Genomic DNA, 21,447 nt, shown 5'->3' with positions numbered 1-21,447 from the left:
TTACGAAACTACTTCGAGTGAAAATCGACTGAGGGGAGATTTCAAGATCCCAAGAAAACAGCCGAAAATAGAGCTGAAAGTTGCGGAGGAAGAGCGGTATCTTACTTCCTTGCCGAAACTACTAAGCGGTCAGCAAAGTTCAATCTCAACTGATGCAGCAGTTTTTAGCCGGTTCTCGAGAAGAAACCAATTAAACTCGGATGAAGAAAGTGAAGGAAGCGACGACAATTTATCGCCTTCCTTTAAGGCAGTTGAAGACAGCTCTAAAGAAAAAACTCGGGAAAAGGTTGCGATCGCAGCTCCTCAGTTTCAATTTGAAACGCCATTGGAAGCCATGACTCCTCGTTGTCCAACAGAGTCCATGATGACTTCTACCGCTCCTCAGATGCTGTTGGATGCACCTCGGAGTTCAGTGTTGACAGCTCAATTCCAGTTTGAAGCATCTGTGGAACCTGAACGTCAACTGGAGACTCCCGCAACGTCACGGGATCACAAACTCCTGATCAAAACGACGCCTATGTAATTATAGCTTTCTGCAATTTGGTCCAGCGATTTCAACGAGAAATGGGGATTTCTTGAAAATTCAAGAGTTGTATCTTGGATCCGCTGGCGTTGAAGTTTTTCTATTCGCTTCTCATTATAACAATTGCCTATGAAACACGAATTAAAGAAGAAAACTTCGCATGGATTTCCTAACATAAGTCTGCCGTCTATTTAAAAAAAAACAAAGTACTATTGCTTTATAGGACAGATGGAAATCTCCTGAGCTGCGATGCTATCGTTGACCACTTCGAGAAGTTTGGGACTGTACTGAATGTCTCCAAATACTCTATTTACACTGGGATTCCTTTTCAACGCGAGAGAAAGAGAGCCAAAATGATAGTAGTGTTCTGCTATTTCATGAGTATTGGTCGCTTCCCTGAGAAATCTGAAGTTTCTAAAAGCTTTGTATGATCTTATAAACTACAGTGAAATTGGACCAATTTTCTTGGCAACTGACTTTTAATGACTTTTAATCGATTGCAAATATAACGCAGCAAAAAAAACGGCGTGTATTTTTAGGTAAATAAAATGGGTTTTTGTGAATTGATGATATTTATAAATTCGAAAGGTGTTATGAAAACATCATTACCGGTAAGGGATAAAATGCGACCAATGCGCGAACAAATAATTCATTCCTAGCGAGCTTCCGGGGCATTTCATTGTTGAATTCAGCTACGAGTTGGGTCTGAATTGCGCTTTGTCGGATGGAAAAATCCAGAAACTGAAAACTATCTTTCAGGGCAGTCAGAAAAATGTCTACATGAAGCTATTCGAGTTTACAGCCGAGCTCGAGGATGTGATATTGGCAAAAACTAAGACTTATCGTGAACGGAAATTGAACGAGTTGTTGTTGAACGAACCGAATAGAAATTATTGGAAATGAAGTAAATGTATTTAGAGAAATAAACTTTTTGTTCTTCCTAGTTTTTCACATGAGGAAATGCAAAAAGTTAGATCCGCATTTAAAATCAGTGAAACAATAGTTTTTTCTAATAGTTGGCCAATTTGTTTTTCAGTGTCGTTCAGTTAATTTATTGTGCTGAGTGTTTTAGAAGCCGGAACCATTTAGGCTAAAAAAAACTTGATTTTAAGAACCAAAACTACTTTTAGAAGCTTCGTTTAGCGGTTCCTTGGAAAAAATTTTTTTTTCGAGTTTGGAGACAATTGTGCTGAGTGTTTTAGGAGCCGGAACCGACAGTGGAGCCGTGTAGTGTGCCATCTGGTGATAACGGACTTCTAGAGCTGCAGGATTGTAACTTCGAAGAGGGCGTGAAGACTGGCCACAGTTTGGTCAAGTTCTACGCTCCATGGTAATTTTATATTAGTCAAAATTCAGGAATTTCTAATTGGGGAAAGGCGACAACTCGTTGAAAGCGACGGATTAAAATATATTGGAAAAAAGCCGATTCGTAGAGAGTGACTATTAGCGCCAAGTTATCATCATTACCGGCAAAAAATCTCGATCAGAAACAATTGAAGTTCCTGTAATGGTATAATATCAAAGATATAACATTATACCCGAACTTGAAATCGTTTTTTCTATAAGTTCAGCCAATCGAAATTGACTTTTTTGAGAAGTTGTTAGAATGTTTGTGCTCGAGGTGGTTTTTTCTGTTGGTAGATACTGATTTTTTAACTGGCTTGACTCATAATTTACCGTCTGAAAAAGCTATTTTTTGGTGGGGCGTAAAGCTTGGAAAGTTTTTTCGGCTCAATTGTCGTCAACCTAAGTGTTGTCTTGACTACGGCTGGAATAGATATTTGTTTCCATACTAATTACACATGCGAGTTAACGAGTGTAGCGTCTTATAGCGAGTTCTAATTTTTTCCAACCGAACTTGCAAGTAAAAGGGGCTCTCTTGGTGATCATCTTGTTTCAATGCAAATCGTTTGCACCTAGTCTAAGGTGGGGGATTCAATTCCGACATGTAGCAATAGTTTTAATTCATTTGATAACATTGCTGCATAGACTTTACTTTTTATAGCATCTAGATAGCAGTAAGTCTCATTATCTCCCGAACCTGGTCGGAGGCTCCAAGCAAGAGTTTTTTTTATTCTTTTCTTTTGTCTCTTTTTTGAAACTTTTTAATAGCTACCTTTTGCCATTTCATCGCTGTTGCTTGCGAAACGCATCTTTGTATATGTGTTTACACTTGCGAGCGTAGTTTTTTAGGACGAATCTTCTTTTTTTACCTAACTCGCATATAAAAGTGTTCAATAGAAGTTTCCACTTATCTGGTGGCCTTTTTGCTATAATCACAATCTGTAGCATTGGAAATTTCATAGCATCTGTTCTCTGCTTTAATGGTGGCCAGTGTTCGCGATATATTATGCGTCCGCGATATATTATGCTTTCGAGTTTTTAGTAATTCGAGGTTTCTTACTACTTTCTACAATTTTACTTTCAATCATGCTTTCATCTTTTTGCACTAACTGAATGAATTAAGTACAATTTGCGAAAGAAAGGAACTAGACTTTGTTTCCTGGTAACAACTTTCTGACAAATCTGTTTTCCAGTAAAAATTGCACTTCTGTTTTTCTTTTCGCTTAAAAGTTTTATCCAGCCTAAACTATTTCGGCCCTTAATTTTTTTCTGACTCAATTTATTTTAAGTTATTTGAAGGGCAAAGATTGATAAGTTTTATTAAAATAATTTCGGTGGGTTGTGGCTGTTTTTTATCGGCTCAATTGGCGTGTACCCACGTTTTGTCAGCTAAATGTTTGTTCGGTAAATAATAAAAGCTTGTTTAATGCTGGTGGTTGTGTTCCTAGACAGTTTTTTTTGCATGGAACTTTGGATCAACCGTACAATCTCCACCCTAAGTGACCTACGTAGATTGCCCTCCCCCAGCATGTATTAATTCTGAAAAATAATTCTTTATGAAATATGCATTTCATACAAACGAGCAAATATAATTGGTTATTACATTTTTTTATGCGGGATTGCATATGTTTGCTGTTAATTACACAAATAATTTTTTTTAGTTCAGTTTTACTAAGTAATACGTTTAATTTAAAGGCATTTAGACTATACTTCATGTTAGCTTTTGAAAAATCCATATTTTCTCATCCCCCCCCCCCCCCCCCCCCCCCCCTAAATCGATTGGGGGGGGGGGGGGGTAATTGTACGATTGATCTGAAATTTTTACAGTTCTCATTTTCTATTCGCTAGCCTGCAATACATTTTCGATTCAATAAACATTGATCTGCTTCCCCCCAACAGTCAGTTTGCAATCTTTTCTTTTCTAATTATTGATGATAATTATGAAGTTGTTTTCGCTCAGGTGTGGCCACTGTAAGCGTATGGCGCCTGCTTGGGCAGAGTTGGCTGCTAACTTGGCCTCAGTCGACAATGTGAACATTGTGAAGTTGGATTGCACCAAGTACAAGTCAGTGTGTGGCAAATTTGACGTCCACGGATTCCCAACTGTCAAGTACATCAAGGACGGAAAAGAGGTGAGCAGTCGTTAGAATCTTTTTCTCACATGTGGAAACAGTTGTTATCGATTCTACTTTGCCGGCGTGGTTATAACTGAATTTTTTAATTAAATCATCTCAGCCTTGGTTGCATTTCTCAAAAACTGAAGGTTAACTCTATCGTTCTATTCATTTGGAGTATGGTAGTAAAATATAGGAAGGTACTATGATGCCAAACAGCTTCAAAATTTCCGAAGGAAGATAATTTATATTCGGTGGACCTAAAAAGCTGTCTTCTAGGCATACCTTTCCCTGCTTATTCCGCTCAAAAAATGTACTTTCGTTGTTGTGTTTTATATTTATTTCTATGGCGGAGCTACGTCTTTCTCAGAAGACTGTCCATTGAGCATCGAATAGTGAGCTCCTAAATTTTGGTTCAAAAAGAATAACCTTTTGAAATATCGTGCCTTTCAAACATCATTTCTGCTGCGTCTGTGGTTCGAAATGTTTTCTAACAAAGCAACAAAAACTTGACTATGTTTTTAGTTACCAGCCATTGCAATATTTCGGATAAACAGTGCGCTTTGTTGACCTTCTAATTGATTTCTTTTCACTTTCTTCAAATAAGTCCATGGTCTTAGGTTGAAAAATATACAGGAGGCCGAGACGTTACTTCTCTGACAAACTTCCTAAACAACCGCGTGAACGGAACAGAAATTTCGACTGGGGATCAGGTCGAGGAATCAAAGAAGAAGTGTAGCAAGTCCAAACCCAATGAGAAGGGAATGTGGGAGCTAGTGGACTGTCAGTTCGCCCACCATATCAGTCACAACGACGCCTTCGTCATGTTCTACGCGCCTTGGTGTGGGCATTGCAAGAAGCTGATGCCGACATGGGAAAAACTGGCCGAGAGTTACCAGAGTTATTTGTCAATCAGAATAAGTCGAGTAAGTGAAGATGAGTAGAGAGAGCGAAATTGAGATTGCAGCTTTGTGTGTATCAACTGTTCTAATGGGGAAAGCCATCATGATCAAATTGGAATATCGGATTTTTATTTGAATTCATTTACTCGTACAATATAAATCACGAAGAGTATTACTACTAAATAAGCCAGGCACTTAATCTGATCAACCCCTGAAATCGTGTCTTTCAATCATTTTAATGATAAAGTGTTTATTAACAAAGTAATTTTTTAAGTTTCGATGAATTCGTTGTGCAAATACAGTACAATGAAGTACAATGAATCCCACTTCTGATTATGATAAAAAAAGGAACATAGGTTCTCAATCATACAGAAACAAATGACATGATATGGATATTTATCTGTAAGATTTGTATGTTCTTCAGATTGACTGTACGAACAACAAGGAGAGCTGTGCCAAATACAAAGTGAAAGGATTCCCGACTTTGATCTACTTCAGACAAGGGAAAGAGGTAAACCTATGCTGTTTTCAAATTACAAAAGCATGCCAATGTCACATTACGAGTTCACTTTTTTCCCAACCTTGGTCTGGCATTTTTGAGTTTATTTTTTGTCTTTTACAAATAACTCTTTCAATATAGCATATAATCCACAGTTAAATTGAATTTCTCAACCTCATAGTGGGACCCTGTCAGGGCAAACTCAAGGGTTGCAATTGTTGCGTCAAAATATGACTGCTCAAATTCTTTTGGTTTCCGAGATGTGACCATTTTTATGATAATTTTTTTTCAATTTTGCCAAAAAAACTTAGATAAAAAACTAAACAATCTTGAATTTCTCAACCCTAACCATGTGTTTCTGTCAAGGTTTGTTCAGGGGCACTGTCAGGGTAAAAAAACTATTTGGCCTCTAACTTTTATTGTTCAAATCTGTTTTGCTTCCGATATTGGCGTTTCTCGTGATTTTTTTAATACTTCACAAAGACTTAGATTAAAAAACTAATACAAACTGAAATTCTCAACCCTATGGTGGAATGCTGTCAGGGTACAATAAAGGTTAACAACGCTGCCCTCTAATTTAGTCTGCTCAAATAAATTTGGTTTTCGAGATAGACGATCAGTTTATCTTCATGGTTTCATTAAATATTGCTGTGTTGGGACATCTTTTCAGAACTTCTTTTTTTGTTCAACGATCTATTTGAAGCACCATTTGTTCGAGATCTGCGCTAGTTTCTACTAATTCGAGTCCTATTTCTATTTTTTCTTAGTGCACCATAGAGCTGCTTTTTGTGTTTTGCTAGTGTTTGCGAAGCTTAGCCTTTGTCGCATTGATTTTTAAAGTTTTTCTAAGAAAAAAGTTGTTGATTAAGGTAAAATTGAATTTTGCGATTCGACTATTTGTTTTTTTGCTTCAATTGAATTTCATTTGGTAGAAAGATTTTAAAGTCAATTACGCTCTCCAATTAAGAAAGCGGAAGTTTCGCTAAAAAAACGAAGTACTCAAAGGTTCGGATGTCGATTTTAATTTTAAAAGGATTTTCCAGTGGAATAAAAAAAATACCCATTAATTCAGTTTTCTCTTGAGCTACCTTAATGAAAAAAGTGTTGATCAACAAAATGTGGTATAGTTCTATTTTCAGATTTTTTTTTTGACTTTTGAATTTGTTTTTTGTTCTGTTTAGCTGAGTTCATTGAAGCTTTTCCAACTGTTTGTTGGCTATGTTTTCAATATCTGAAAGTGACAGAATATTATTTAAGCTCTTTGCGGTTTTATTCGATTAAATTTCGACTTTTGTTTCGCTGTGTTTCGTCGGGATTTTTATAACATCCGAAGAGTATCGATATGCTGAGCTCAGAATTAAAAATGTATTTTACCTATGATCACTTTTCGGTAAGTTATAGGCGTTTGTTTATTATCAATTTTGGATAATTAATGCGTATCTTTTACCAGATTTCTCTTAAAACCCGTAGCGTAGGCGGTAAATTAGTGCGGCTCAGAAATTATTCCATGATATTTATTGTCTGGTAAAACATAGGTTTCTGTAATTTGCAATGTATGTAGGTAAGATTTTAAAGTTTTTCATTAGATCATGTTTCAAAAGGATATGGTAATGTAGACTCAAAGGGGACTATCCTGTAAATCTGCTACTATGCACACTCATTTATTGGATCCCATATGATGTTGTAGCTCGGAAGTTACTCAGGTGCCAGGGAATTCGAGGCCTTACGCGAGTTTGTAGAGAACAAATTAGCCGCAATTGTACTTCCTGAGAGGGGGTCCAAACAGGGCAAGGAGACTGCTCGACAGGTGGGAACTCTGGAATCGGTAGAACAATTTGAGACAATGCGCAAGGACATTAGACATGCCTTCGTCACTATCTTCTATCACGCATCGTAAGTCTCGTGCCCTGTTTCCGTTTTAATATAATCGGGTAGAAGAAAATTTGACTTTCGTTTGTCAATGATATGAGCTGCAGGTTTTTTTTAGTTGTCTTGATTCAATTTAAACAATAAATTTCGAGAGAGAGAGTTGCTTTTCCGACTGTTTTTTTTTTGAAAACGTAAAAATCCAATGATTATCTACAAGAATTGAATTTATTAGTAAAAGAATATCAGACGTACAAAATATTTCGTTTTTTTTTGTCTATTGTACCATCGTTCCTACGCTGAAATTTTTTGCTTTCTGTAAAGTGAATTGAGTTTTTCGTGAATTTTATTGCCTTTTATCAGTATGCGACTTCGATTTATGGCACTTCAAATAAAACAGTGTTAAATGTTCTACAACGTCAGCAGAATTTTTTCCTGTGAGTAATTTTTAGGCGGCCAAAGTTTGAGGAAGTAAGAACTATAAGATGAAACGAACAAATCTGTTCCTTGTTTGAGCTATATGTATATGAATTTCTAAAATTTCTGAGTAAAATCAGATGATATCAACATTGCAGTGAGTCCGTTAACAACTTCATTGAAAATTTTGGAGCACTTAATTCTTTAAAAGAAGAGACACGACTCAACTGTCTCGAAACAAAGCAAAAATTGAGTATAAAATAACAAAAAAAGCGGTTATCTGTACGTACGCGTAATTTTTTAAATATTCTGGCTAAATTTGACACGGAAATTTATCGAAATTTATTGACTTGAATGAATCAGTTTTCAGTATATTTTTGCACAAGTTAAGAGACAACAATATAGTTGATTCGGAACTTTTCACAGATATTTTTGGTAGACATTTTGTTGTTTGATCGGTTGTAAATTTAACGAGTGTTTAACTTAGACATGTTTTGATGAATCATGCTGCCTGATATGTCTTCATATCTGAGACCCTTTTTTTGCTTTTTTTGACTTTTTTTGCTTTGAGCATTGCAGTTCTATATCCTATTTTCTTAGCTTCTTCAAAATGATCAGATAGTCAACGAATTTCAAAGTAACAGAAGGAACATTTTTTACGATTCAAACAAATTGTGACAAACATATGCTTCTCAAGAATTGAAAGGTTGTTTGCGGCAGTTTAAGCAGGCTGGATATCCTTCAGTGTCCACTTAAGCTGGTGCTCTTTGAATGTTAAAATATAGTTTTATACATTTTTGTAGCGCGCATAGCTTGAAAACAAATTTATTATTATTCCGACTTTCGAGGGACGAAGAAGTAACGGAATATTGTGCTCGGGTGGGTTTTTTTTCAGACAAATTTCGACTTTTTAACTAGACATTTTGACGAAATTTTTTTGTCCTTCAAAAGGTATTGTTGTCTTGAGCTTAAATTTGAAAAGATATTTCAACTGTGATCATTTTTCGTAAAGTTATGGGGGTTTAAAGATTGCCAGTTTGGCCAATTTGGGACAATTAACGCGCCATATAATTCGCGCTATAAACGCGTAAGCGGAGATTTAATCCGTCTTAGAAATTGTTCCAAATTGGTTGAAAGAAGCTTATTTGCCATAGTTGATTTGTTACAAGGAGCGAAACCTATTCTTTTCTAATTTATATGGCGTGTGGGAGGATAATTTCATTAAAAAATTCAAATTTTGGAGAAAAAAAATTTTCATTTTTTTTTATTGTTCCGACTTTCGATACGAAAGTAACGGAATATTTGTGCTCGGGGTGGGTTTTTTTTCTTCAGTTTTTTTTAACTAGCCATTTTTGACGGAATTTTTTTACATCATTCGAAAGCTATTGTTGTCCTGAGCTTAAATTTGAAAAGATATTGCACCTGTGATCATTTTTCGTACAGTTATGAGGGTTTAAAGATTGCCATTTTGGCCAATTTGGGTCAATTAACGCGCGATATATTTCGCGCTATTAACGCGTAAGCGGAGAGTTAATCCGTCTTGGAAATCGTTCCAAATTGGTTGAAAGAAGATTATATGCCGTAATTGATTTGTTACAAGGAGCGAAATCTATCCTTTTGTTCTTTAAATGGCGTGTGGGGGGATGATTTTCATGAAAAATTTCAAATTTAGAAATTTTTATTTCATTTTCTTAATTTAATTTAATTTTTTGATGTTATTACTGCTCCATAAATATTAAAAGGCAGTCGGAACATTCAGGGCCTCGCCCTGATACGAGCAGTCTTGTTTAATTTGTTTTTGTTACTACTGCTCCATAAAGCTTAAAAGGCAGTCGGAACATTCAGGGCTTCGCCCTGATACGAGCAGTCTTGTTATTTTTTATTATGAAAACTTTTTAGTGTTAGTTTAATCATTACTCAGAGTAATTTTTGTTGCAGTATTGACCAGCACGTGAAGGACAGGGACGTGTATCATGACTTCAAAGACAGACTCATGAAAGGAGTGGACTTTTACGAAGTGGACTGTGGAGTGGCCGAGAAGCTATGCAAGCACCAAAAGGTCGCGCTAGTTCATCAGATAACATCATAATGATCAAATTAATCTCAGAAAAATTCAAACTTTTCTGCTAGTCACAGCTAACATCTAGTTGCCTCTGAAATAAAATCACAATGCACATTTATGATCGATTTCTGGATTGAGAATTGTTAGTGAGAAATGAGTAGCCTCGATTTTCCTCAAGTGAACTATGAATTTGTCACTATGAAGGACAAAGTCAACATCCTCCTGCCCAAAGCCCTCTAGCGGGAAGGATAATAAGCTCGAATTTTTAGCCAATCAGAATAGATCATTCAACACGTAGCTGTTTTTTGGGTTTAAGGGAGAGGCATTTTACACGCTATGCTTGGTCTTGGTCTGTTTGGGGGGGGGGGGGGGGGATTGGATCCCTCCTGAACATCATGGCTAGGTATTTTTGAGGTATGTTCAGAGATATAGATTTTTACTTGGTGTTGCTATAGCTATATCATGGATTCGAAAGCACCATCTCAGTCTTTGATTAGATGCTTTTGGAGCTTATCTGAACCATTTAGTCTGTTTTAGGCATTTAGTGACGACGAAACTTTTGTGATGTTCTACATGGGTACTAAAGCTTACAAGATGGACTCTGCGATTGAGAAGACGACAGACAACTTGAAGTCATTCGTGAAGCAAAGCATGAAGGATGCCATAGCATACATGCGAGACGAGTTATAGTCGTCATTAGTATAGTGTGACTATTCTCTGTTTCTGATTCTACTACATATGCGATGAAAATTCCACGAAAGGTCTTTTGGACAGGGAGAGGGTGGCAACTTTATGCTGGTCGTACTACTATAAGTGCTATTCATTATCCCATTATTACTTCTACTTTTCACTAAAGCTTACCAAGCACTTTTGTATTCAGTTGGGACCAAATTGAGTCTTTGTATATTTTTGATTGTTGGCACTGAATAAGATGCACAATATCGTACCATAATCTCTAAATTATGAATTTACGTGGTTGTGAGCGATTAGTTGGTATGTATTGTGTCTTTTTGAATTATTGTTTGTCCTGACATGATTTGATATAATGATCAGCTGTATGTTTTAAATGAGGCACTGGTGTCTTAACTTATTTCGGTGAGTCACCAAGTTCCAATTGCGTGAGTTGTGCTAATTCATTCATTGTTGTTTCCTCTGTCCCGTGTAAATCTATGTTATGCCCGACTGTGCCATGTTGGTTATAACAATTTGCTCTGTTCCATCGATACAAATCTGATATCTTATTTACGTGGTCTCCTCTCTTTCCTTGTCCTGACTCTTTCACGCTTATCGTCCTTACATAACATTATCTTCCCCTTGGTGCTGAAATCATTTGTATTTATTAGGAAAACTGCTTAACATTTAAGCAAAAAAATTATCTTATGTAACTATCAGATTAATTATTTTGGTGAGCAGTAAAATTTGTAAAAATCTGGATCCATTTCAAATTGGTAAGTAAAAGTTACGAACTAGGTTTTCATTTCGCTGCTTGTATATTTGATTGAGTGTTCCAAAAAAGTTGCCACTTTCAGTAAAATAAAAAAAACAGTTGAAGTAAACAGGTTGAAATAAAAAATATAGACGTTTGGAACTTGAAAAAAATATATGTTTTTACGTTTGCTCAGGGCGTTCTGTTAGGTTTTTCGAAAATACGTATGCCTTGCGCTCGGGATATTTCACCTGCGTTCCTTTTTTGTAATATTAAAAAATGAAAATTGACAATTTGGGATCGGGATTATTTGCGGCAGATTTTTTGTCATTTTTCTGTGAACGCGTAGTGTATGTTACAAATTGATAAGATTTTTATGAGACAAAAAGAGGCGGAGCAATAAGAAAAATGGTCAAAGAGCAGAAAAATATTAATTTTTATAAGCTAATCTGAAAAAGAATGATACGAATTGTTGGTGGCCACTCAATGAACAGAATGTTCTAAGCGAAGATTGAGTCTAAGAACAGAAAAACTGATGAATATCATTCGATACTAAAAAAAACTAATAGATACTGCATAAACTGAATAAATTGATCAAGACTTTTTTAGAAACTTTTCATGTCAGAGTCGGAACAATAATTTCATGAAAAGTTCTCAAATCGACTTTCGATACGAAAGTAACGGAATATGTGTGCTCGGGGTGGGTTTTTTTTTCTTCAGACAAATTTCGACTTTTTAACTAGCCATTTTTGACGGAATTTTTTTATATCATTCGAAAGCCATTGTTGTCCTGAGCTTAAATTTGAAAAGATATTTTACCTGTGATCATTTTTCGTAAAGTTTCGGGGGTTTAAAGATTGCCAATTTGGGACAATTAACGCGCGATATATTTCGCGTTGTTAACGCGTTAGCGGAGAGTTAATCCATCTTATAAATTGTTCCAAATTGGTTGAACGAAGCTTATTTGCCATAATTGATTTGTTACAAGGAACGAAATCTATCTTTTTGTTCCGACTTTCGATACGAAAGTAACGGAATATTTGTGCTCGGGGTGGGTTTTTTTTTCTTCAGACAAATTTCGACTTTTTAACTAGCCATTTTTGACGGAATTTTTTATATCATTCGAAAGGTATTGTTGTCCTGAGCTCAAATTTGAAAAGATATTTCACCTGTGATCATTTTGCGTAAAGTTATGAGGGTTTAAAGATTGCCATTTTGACCAATTTGGGACAATTAACGCGCGATATAATTCGCGCTATTAACGCGTAAGCGGAGATTTAATCCTTCTTATAAATCGTTCCAAATTGGTTGAACGAAGCTTATTTGCCATAATTGATTTGTTACAAGGTACGAAATCTATCTTTTTGTTCCGACTTTCGATACGAAAGTAACGGAATATTTGTGCTCGGGGTGGGTTTTTTTTTCTTCAGACAAATTTCGACTTTTTAACTAGCCATTTTTGACGGAATTTTTTATATCATTCGAAAGGTATTGTTGTCCTGAGCTCAAATTTGAAAAGATATTTCACCTGTGATCATTTTTCGTAAAGTTACGGGGGTTGAAAGATTGCCATTTTGGCCAATTTGGGACAATTAGCGCGCGATATATTTCGCGTTGTTAACGCGTAAGCGGAGAGTTAATCCATCTTACAAATCGTTCCAAATTGGTTAAAAGAAGCCTATTTGCCTATTTTTTTTTTCATTTTTTTTTATTTCATTGAATTTTTTTATGTTATTACTGCTCCATAAACCTTAAAAGGCAGTCGGAACATTCAGGGCTTCGCCCTGATACGAGCAGTCTTGTTGTACTTTATATGGCGTGTGGGGGGATGATTTTCATAAAAAATTTCAAATTTAAGAAAAAATAAATTTAGTTTTGTTTTCATTTAATTTTTTATGTTATTACTGCTGCTCCATAAACCTTAAAAGGCAGTCGGAACATTCAGGGCTTCGCCCTGATACGAGCAGTCTTGTTCAATTCATGTATGATTTATTCATTTCCTTGGTATTATTGACGATTTTAATAGTTGCTTTTATCGAATATCATATAGATAGATTTTTGTCTGCTTTTCTGCTCCTTGACCTTCTCTGCTCTTAGACAATTCTGTTCATTGATTTGCCACCGACCTAATTGCTATGTTCTGTTAATGAACACAGAATTATCATTTGTATTATCACCAGATATTGCATGAGGGTGAACGTTTTCCAAAAGAAATCAATTGTTTTTTTCTAAAAACTTCGATACGGCTATTCCGACACGTCAATACGGTTTCTGCAGATGAATCGTACAATCAAACCCCCTCCCTCAAATGGATTTAGGGAAAGAAAAAGAATTTTTCACAAGATAACTTTGTTTTTACAAGATAAGTAACAGATTTAGTTATCGAAACGTAATCCATACGTCGATTTAACTAATTTTATATCCCATGAAAATTCAATTTGTATGAAATATGCGTTTGTATGAAATGCATGTCTTACACAGAATTAAGTTTCATAATTAAAACATGCTTGGTGGGACATTCTGGGTTTTTCATTTATGTCTTTCCAATGAACGGCTATCAGTTTTTTTCTACAGTTTCAGTAATTAGTGTAACTGTTCCCACCATTGAAATTTGGCGCTTGTTTTTGTTTTCGGTTGTCGAGAAAAATTGGCACTAGTTTTGGTACTATTTAACTTGTTTGTTCCAGTGACAAAACTAGTTGAGATGGTTGCTCCCGCCTATTTTCTAATAAGACAAGCCCGCACGGGTTTCGAGCATCTGCATTGGGGTCGGTAACCGGATTCGTACCCTCTAGGCTAACTTGGCCAGTTTTGTCAACAGCAAAGAGAAGTTAAGATGCTTACTGTTAGAGTTAACCAAATACTGTACCTACGGTTTTGTTAGGGACTACAGCTTTTTTGAGGGACCACACAAGTAAACTAATCTAGTAACAAATTTTTTGCTTTTCAGTCAGTTGCAAATCTCAAAATTCGTGTCTGTACAAAACAGTCCCATACAAAACAGTGCAATACAAAACAGTCCGGAAAAGTATGAAAATGAACGAAAAAACAGTCCAATACAAAACAGTCCGAAAAACAGTCCCAATTAATAATTGTTTTAACAAGCCGGGAGGCCGAGAATTGTCCTTTGTTCAACAAGCATAATGAACAAAATAGTGACCGCCGCAGTCGCGCCAACGTATTGCGAGCTTGCCAACAGAGGGTAGGACTTAATACGAAATTTAGAGCCGGTTATCACCGCAAAGCGGCGACGCGCGCCCACCGGCGACCTTAAACCGGACTGTTTTGAATTGGACTGTTTTGTATGGGACTGTTTTGTATATGCACCTCAAAATTGAATTTAAAAAAATTCATTCAGTGATTTGTTTTGTGGATGATAACTGTAGTCAAGTAAAGAACAGTCATTGTGGTTTGTGGTAGGAATTTCTCTGCTCCTTGCGCAGCAACCAATATATTTTCAATCAATATCTTTTCAGTGCCAAAAAGTTTTTCTTGATTCTTTATTGCCCTATAACGATTACGACTTAGCATAATTGAATTTTGTTACTGAACTGGTACTGTTGGCTATAAATGTTTCGGCGCATGTTCTGTCGGCTTAGTTGCCTCATATTGGGTCGTTTTGCAAGGCAAAAATAGATTTTCATGAAAATAAAATTGAATTTTTCTCAAGTTTTTTTTTAGCTATTGTTTGTATGACAGATCTAATGATATACCTAATTTTTTCTATACTTGGTTCTTTTTTCAACTTTTTTGTCATTTTTAAGAGCTAGTTAGCCATGCTATATTGACGGTGTTTCGTAAGTGGTGCGAAGCTCCGGTTTGCGTCTGTATGCGTCTGATACAGGTTGTAGTTTCGATAATTTTGCAAGTAAAATCGACGGAGGAGTATGTGATGATTGTTCCTAGTAGTAATATTTTTCTTTGAAATACTTTTTAGCAAAGTAGAGGAAGCTCTATTTCACCTCTGTTAATTTTAAATATGACTGATTGAATAGAAGTGCATTATCTGAAAAGATGCATTTTAGTTTTTTTTTCTGGCTGTGAGTTAAAAAGCAAAAGCAGGTCTCTATTGTGTAGTTTCTATTTTCGGTGGTAGTGAATGTTTCTTTTTTCGGTTTAACAAACTGAATAATTTAAAATTATAGAGAATTGAAAAAAAACCAAGTATCGAAAAAAGAACCATTTTAACAGTTAGTGATTTCAGATCAAATCGTGTGAACTGATCAACAATGCCCGGCAGAGGAGACGAAGTGCACAAAGTGTACATTGGCAATCTAGGCAACAATGGGGAGGAGAACGAGATAAGACGCAAGTTCGAGAAGTGTGGGGAGATCAAGACAGTCTGGATAGCCCGCTCGCCCCCCGGATTTGCATTTGTCGAGTTCTACGAGCGAGAGGACGCCGACTACGCCGTCGACAAACTCGATGGAGCGTAAGTTATATCACTCACGTTTGAAACTTTGTTATGCAGGTGCCAAGGATTGCTACTGACTATTAGAGTTCTCAGGCGTTCTTCAAGGAAAAAAAATAAATTTAAAATTTTTTTTAATTTATCCAAAATTTTATAATATCCAATATTTGGTCTATCGGGTGCAGCAATAATTTTCTAAATTTATGTTAAAATGCTATGATGTTCGGCATGGCTTTGAAAAAGGAAACTCAAAACTGTTTTCTGGGCATGATCTTTATGAGTGATATTGAGATTTATAAATCCCCGCAAAATCTAATAAAACAAGCAGTATTTTAAAAATGAACCATTTAAGCAATCGTTACAGGACTGTGTGTGGATGCCGAGTGCGAGTTGAGTTGTCCCATGGGAAGAGAAGAGGCGAAGATAGATTCGGAGGCGGTGGTGGCGGAAGACGCAGGGACAGAAGCAGGAGCAGGAGCCGCAGTCGCGACCGAGGACGAGGAGGCCGTGGAAGAAGGTAGGCTGCACAACCTCATGCATCCATCACTCCATCTATTGGTCACCCTTAAGCTGCTATCAATGTTTTTTGATGGGTAGAGAATGCATGCATGTGATTTCGAATATTGATACAGTAGAACGTGATGAATATATTTAGAATGTTTGTTGCGGCGGTGCCGCAGTCGCCACCGCAACAATTTCGTACTGTTTTTTGGCAATTGGCTAACGATATTTAATGTAAAGTTAATTGAATAAAGGATGCCTTGATGTTAAAAAAAATGAGATGGTATAATTCGTTCGTGATTTCTGTTTTTCCCGATTTATAATTGAAGCGCACGAGTGAGATTTTTTGGAATATGAAATTAGGTTAGTGTGATAGGATGTACTTAACTGTTCTTAATCATTGGAAGTGGGGAGTGTATAGATGCTGAGGATGAATGAGGTTAAAGATGAATGTGTACTTGTAGGTCAACATCCTCCTCCTCCACTTCTTAAAACTACTCGCATCATCATCTCATCACACTCTTCTCAATGCTCCTTGTCTTCCTTCCTTCCGTCCTTCCTTCGCCGCCCCTCTTCCTCCTCCGCCTCTCTGCTCTCCGCCAGCGCCAGATACTCTTCTGTTCACGCCACGTCTCCTGAACTTCAGGCAAAGCAAAAACATCCCCCAATCTTCCGAGAACCAACCACGTCCCAATTATTTCAAGGGGTAGGGCGAAAGGGTCTTAAGATCACTGATCACGATACGCCACGCCATGATGCCGCATCAAGTTTTTTTTTGAGCTAAAAAGGGGGAAAATTATCTTGCAAGTTTTAGATAATGACGCCTCTTTTTGTTGTCCATCAAGGTTCGGATTTTTTAAAGAGTTTATTTTTACGCTTGCGATGAGCAAGCGTTATCAAACCTGAATGTAGAATTTTTATAACAGAATCATTTGAATCATTTTTTACCTTTGGTTCACATGAAATCATAAATCGCTTTTTATTTCGCACATGTGGCGAAGAGGTAATCCTTGTCTATGAAGACAAAGGTCAATGGTTCGAATCCGGGCAGGACCTTTTTTTGTAAACGGAAATTTGTCCTCGCGTCAAAAAATATGTGTCTGCTTTTTTGCCAGCCTACTTACCGCAGCGCCAAGTTCGCCTAAAATTTGGGCATTTTTTCTCGAATTAAAAAAAAAACATTTTTGTGTCCGGTTTTGGGTTCCAAGAAGTTTTTGGGTTCCAAGAAGGAATTGAGTTCCAAGAAGTTCTGCCTATTTTTTTTCGCTTTTTAAATTTTTTTCATGCTGTTCATAAAAAAATTTGAAAAATTGTTTCTTTACAAATTCAAGGAGTGTTCTGTGCATTTAGTGCAGTGGTAATACCTTTGCTTGAGACGACAAATCCCCTTAGTTCGATTTCACTCGGGACCTGTTTTTTGTCGAAACTGAAAATTTTCGAAAGACTTTCGTGTCTGCTAATTTTAAGCCGGCTTAGGTCCCGCTAAAAGGTTCGGTTTCTTTTAGGCGTTTTGAAAGCTCCTTGTGAAGTTTTCTACTGATGCAAGTAGTTGGTTCAGGAATTTTTCATACAATTCATAGTCGTACATTTTTGTATCGCAAGTGATGCGAAGCTCCACTTCGCCTCTGTGTTAAATTCCACGTAAAATGAAAATGAATGAAGAGCTCTTTCATTTTTGCAAATAGAGTTTTTTATCAAAGTTGGTCAGCATCTGTTCAACTTTATTTTGCGCACCGCTCCGCAAAGATCCTCGTCAGTCGCGACAGCACTGGCGAAATGAGCAACCACTCTTCTAGACATCTCTACTGCTTCGAAAGCGTGGTAAAATGACTTGCATACTTGCTTCTTACTTGCTATTATTTCATTGTACTCTTGTCTCTAAACAGTCTTCATCTATCCGAGATCTTCGCTTTTTCTGTTCAGTGTATGTATGTAATCGAGGTAACAGGGGCTGAATGGCCGTTTGTCGTGATAGATGATGTGGTGCTAAAAGATGTGACAGATCTGTGCAGTTCATAGTTTGTTCACGCTTTTCCTGTTTCAGGTCGAAGAGTACATCTTCACCACGAAGACAGAGAACGAGGTGAGTTTTCATTGGATTCTTAAATGTTATTACACTACAGTCAGATAAGTTTATTATTAAGAACCTTCTTTTTTTCTAACCCAAGTCGCAAATATTGGTCCCATCTTTGGAGCACCTTTAAGCTTTTTGATAGCATATCTTTGACATTCGACTAGTAATAAATTTTGTAATTCAATATGTCTCACAATTTTTTGAATGCGGTTTTTATACATAATGCAGCTTTATGCTTTGCGATTTGTTACATGTTAAGTTAGTGTGGATGCCTTCACTTTGTTATATTTCAAATTTTACTCGCAAAATTGAGTCTGTTTGTATTTGCTGCCACTTTTGCTGAATAGAATTGGCAATTTGTTAGCATATCTAGCTGCTTTATTCGGTGGTTAGTGCATGAGACCCAAAATCTCCTAATTGCAGTTAGTCGCAGATCATCAAATCCTAGACCTAGTCGAATTTTTGCTCTTCAAGGCTAATTTCTATTTTTTCTAGCACTTTCTTATTGCTGTTCATTTCTGTTTCGTATGTTCAGGTCGAGGTCTAACTCCTCGAGGGACAGATTCGGAAGACGCAAGAGGAAGGAGAACACCAGATCTCGATCCAAGTCCACCAGGTGAGTTTAGAATTAATTCCTTAAAGGCTACGTGTCTCACATATACTGTAGTAGCAGCTTTCTTGTTGTCAGTATGGGTGATTGTCTTGAAAATTTTACTCTGTTGCACGTGGTGAGTTTCTTGGGTTTCTTTGATTTCAGAGATACTTGGACTAAGTAAGTAATACATGTTTCGTTTAAATTAGGCAAAATGGGTTTGCTCCTACAATTTCATTTCAGTTAAAATACTACAAAAAAAAACAAAACTACAAAAGTTTCCTAAACCTGTTTGATATTTGCCTTATAATTACAAAATTTCGCCACTACAAAATTTTGGGCTCTTTTGTAAATGTGAGCAGCATTTCTTGCATAGAAATTGCTCATTCTATACAAAGTGTTCAAAAACTTTATATTGGAATTTTACAAGGAAAACTAAATTTTGTGGGAAACTGGAAAAAAGTCCTATTCTTAGCTGCCGATTCTGAAGCAAACCGTAAAGTATTTTTTTTCAGCCATTAGGACATTTTCGCTTACCTATTTTGAAAAACTTCTTGATTTTTCCCAGAAAGGTGAAAAAAAGTTCATCTGCCGATGATAAACCACCGAAATCTTCCAACAGGTAATAAAACTAAGATATATACTTGGCAGACCGTATGATTATTTATAAATACGAAGTAGTAGTTATGGTTATTAATAAATAGTGGAGTTCCCTGTTTTACTAGCAATCGAAAAGTCTTGCCAGTTAAGAGTCTTGTTGAGAAAAAGAAGGGCTCTCAAAATGGAATGACGGGGAAGGTTGGCTGGTGGGTTGAAAGCACCTCAGTATTACCGACTGAAAAGTATTCAAGTCGTGTGTTGTATAGAAACAGTTTGCGGGAGGGTTCACAGCTTTATCGTTACCTCACATAAGCATCAACTTTGGTGATCTAACGAAGTGATTTAACTAGGTTTAAAATGAACACCAAATCCTTTTGAAATCAATTTGTTCGCGAGCAAGCCATTTTTTGAAACAATGGAATATTGTGAATGAAGTTTTTATTAGTAAAAAAATATGCGGGGGGGGGGGGTCAGGTTCACTAGTGAGGTTCAGTTGTATTCATTGCAGTCTCGGATGATTTTAGTCGATTTGTCAAGATTGCATAATCACATAATCAATAGACAATGAATCAAAGAATGATTTGTTGTAATAGGGAACAAGGCGATGAAGAGAAAATGATTTGTTGCATTAGGCAAAGATTGTTGCATAATTTAGTTACATAATGTTGTTGCATAAGCCAATATATGATATGTTCGTGTGTTGTAATAGGGTGCAACCCGATGAAGAGAAAAAGGGAGTGGAGTAATGGCTTCAAACAACCGAAAATATTTGGTAAAAAAATGAAATTGCGACAGCACTCACTGGTTGTGGTTTTAAAAAGTCTTGCACTTTGATTGGCTTTTGGAAAAATTCCTGTATTTATATCAATGTATGTAATCAACACTTAATGTCTTCGTGGGCAAACTTGTCCTTGTTTTTGGTGGTATGCACATAGGATCGAATTGGGCATTAAATGCGAAGGTTATGTACATTGGACCTAATTAGGCCGTAAATGCTAAGGTCGCCATGTGTCTGTATGAAGTGGTAAATTTTTCGAAACTTTCGTTAGCCATGTTTCAGCAGCTCATTTTTCCATTGAGCTATTTTGAGTTCTAATTGGTAAGTAAATGTTTGATATATTTTCAGTAAATGAGACCACGCAAATAGTTCTTCATAAGCAGCAGGTGATTGATCGATTCAACTACATACATATTGAACAAACGAAGGCCATGCGATCACCTGAAGCCAATTCGAACCACACTGAGCGATGCAAAGTTTGATTCGACCGATTTGAGAACGAGAAACTCGATTTATTTTATACACCCCCTGAACATCACTGCTCTTAATATTATTACCTCTGCTTATTGAGTTTTCATTGATAGACGCTTGATTTGGATAGATTTTAATTTTTCAAAGTCCTTAAATTAACCTAATAGGCATAGCGGATCGAATTGTCAAGTTTTGAATCAATAATTCTGAAGCAGAAATGGTTTGTTTTAGAGATATTTTCACCATGTTCAATTGAGCTTGTTTCCGCCCACTAAAACGGGGGTTTATTTACAGTCGAACTCAAATAAAATGAAGTTCATATTTACGTATTCCTATTCCAACGGAGCATTTGAGCCGCTGTGTAGAGGACACCGATGAAAAAAAAACGACCAATGTTAAAAATCTGTTTTTAGCGTTACATGCAAGCGTTACTACCCTTTGTTGTTTGTACTGTATTACAAATGTTTCAAGTGAATTTAAAGTTCGTTTTTCAAAGCATTTTTAAATGTTAATTAAAAAGAAAACATTAAAATAAATGAGAAATCAATCCGAGATAAATCTATGTTGAGCGTGAAAAATTGTTTCCTGAAATTTGTTCACGCTGAACATATCACTTCGGTGTTGTGGTCTTTGTGCTTGTTTTTTTTTCAAGAAGTTTTTTTAAAAAAATGGTTCTCTCGTTCACGCACTAAATTGATTATTCACGGCTTGATTTTGTTCAGTTTTGTGAATTGTAAGCTTATTCCGCAACAAGGACGCTTCTTTTGTTCTTCTTAAGTTTTTTCATTCGCTTTGATTGTTTCGGCAAATTTTTAACATGTTGTGTTGTCGCTTGAATCCAGGAACATACAGACACAAAATTGTGCG

The 21,447-nt window shown here is 36.4% G+C and overlaps 2 protein-coding genes across 5 annotated transcripts in view; both read left to right on the top strand.

The window, feature by feature from the left end:
* The window catches only part of LOC134852436 (thioredoxin domain-containing protein 5-like), a 61,086-nt gene extending 49,925 nt beyond the window's left edge, over positions 1–11,161 (top strand). Inside the window, exons 4-10 of the mRNA XM_063868549.1 lie at positions 1,726–1,853; positions 3,828–3,999; positions 4,602–4,907; positions 5,308–5,394; positions 7,070–7,275; positions 9,604–9,724; positions 10,265–11,161. Of these exons, the coding sequence (XP_063724619.1) occupies positions 1,726–1,853; positions 3,828–3,999; positions 4,602–4,907; positions 5,308–5,394; positions 7,070–7,275; positions 9,604–9,724; positions 10,265–10,417 (1,173 nt within the window). The 3' untranslated portion in view covers positions 10,418–11,161. The remainder of the gene's footprint in view (positions 1–1,725; positions 1,854–3,827; positions 4,000–4,601; positions 4,908–5,307; positions 5,395–7,069; positions 7,276–9,603; positions 9,725–10,264) is intronic.
* Positions 10,717–20,576, top strand: LOC134852452 (probable splicing factor, arginine/serine-rich 6). Of its 4 annotated transcripts, XM_063868550.1 has the most exons (7): positions 10,717–11,175; positions 15,358–15,585; positions 15,929–16,081; positions 18,110–18,148; positions 18,675–18,755; positions 20,041–20,103; positions 20,458–20,571. In XM_063868550.1, the coding sequence occupies exons 2-6, from the start codon at positions 15,383–15,385 to the stop codon at positions 20,075–20,077; spliced, it is 513 nt and encodes a 170-aa protein (XP_063724620.1). In that variant the 5' UTR covers positions 10,717–11,175; positions 15,358–15,382; the 3' UTR covers positions 20,078–20,103; positions 20,458–20,571. The 4 variants fall into 4 exon arrangements, 2 of the variants coding, with proteins under 2 accessions (XP_063724620.1, XP_063724621.1); XM_063868551.1 differs by lacking the exon at positions 20,041–20,103 and having other exon boundaries at positions 10,721–11,175; positions 20,458–20,576; XR_010164295.1 differs by lacking the exons at positions 10,717–11,175; positions 20,041–20,103 and adding an exon at positions 16,530–16,771 and having other exon boundaries at positions 15,470–15,585.
* Positions 20,577–21,447: the final 871 nt, after the last annotated feature.

The sequence above is a fragment of the Symsagittifera roscoffensis genome, chromosome 1, assembly GCF_963678635.1.
Source record: "Symsagittifera roscoffensis chromosome 1, txSymRosc1.1, whole genome shotgun sequence".
Lineage (NCBI taxonomy): Eukaryota > Metazoa > Xenacoelomorpha > Acoela > Convolutidae > Symsagittifera > Symsagittifera roscoffensis.
This window is presented reverse-complemented; position numbering and strand designations above follow the sequence as displayed.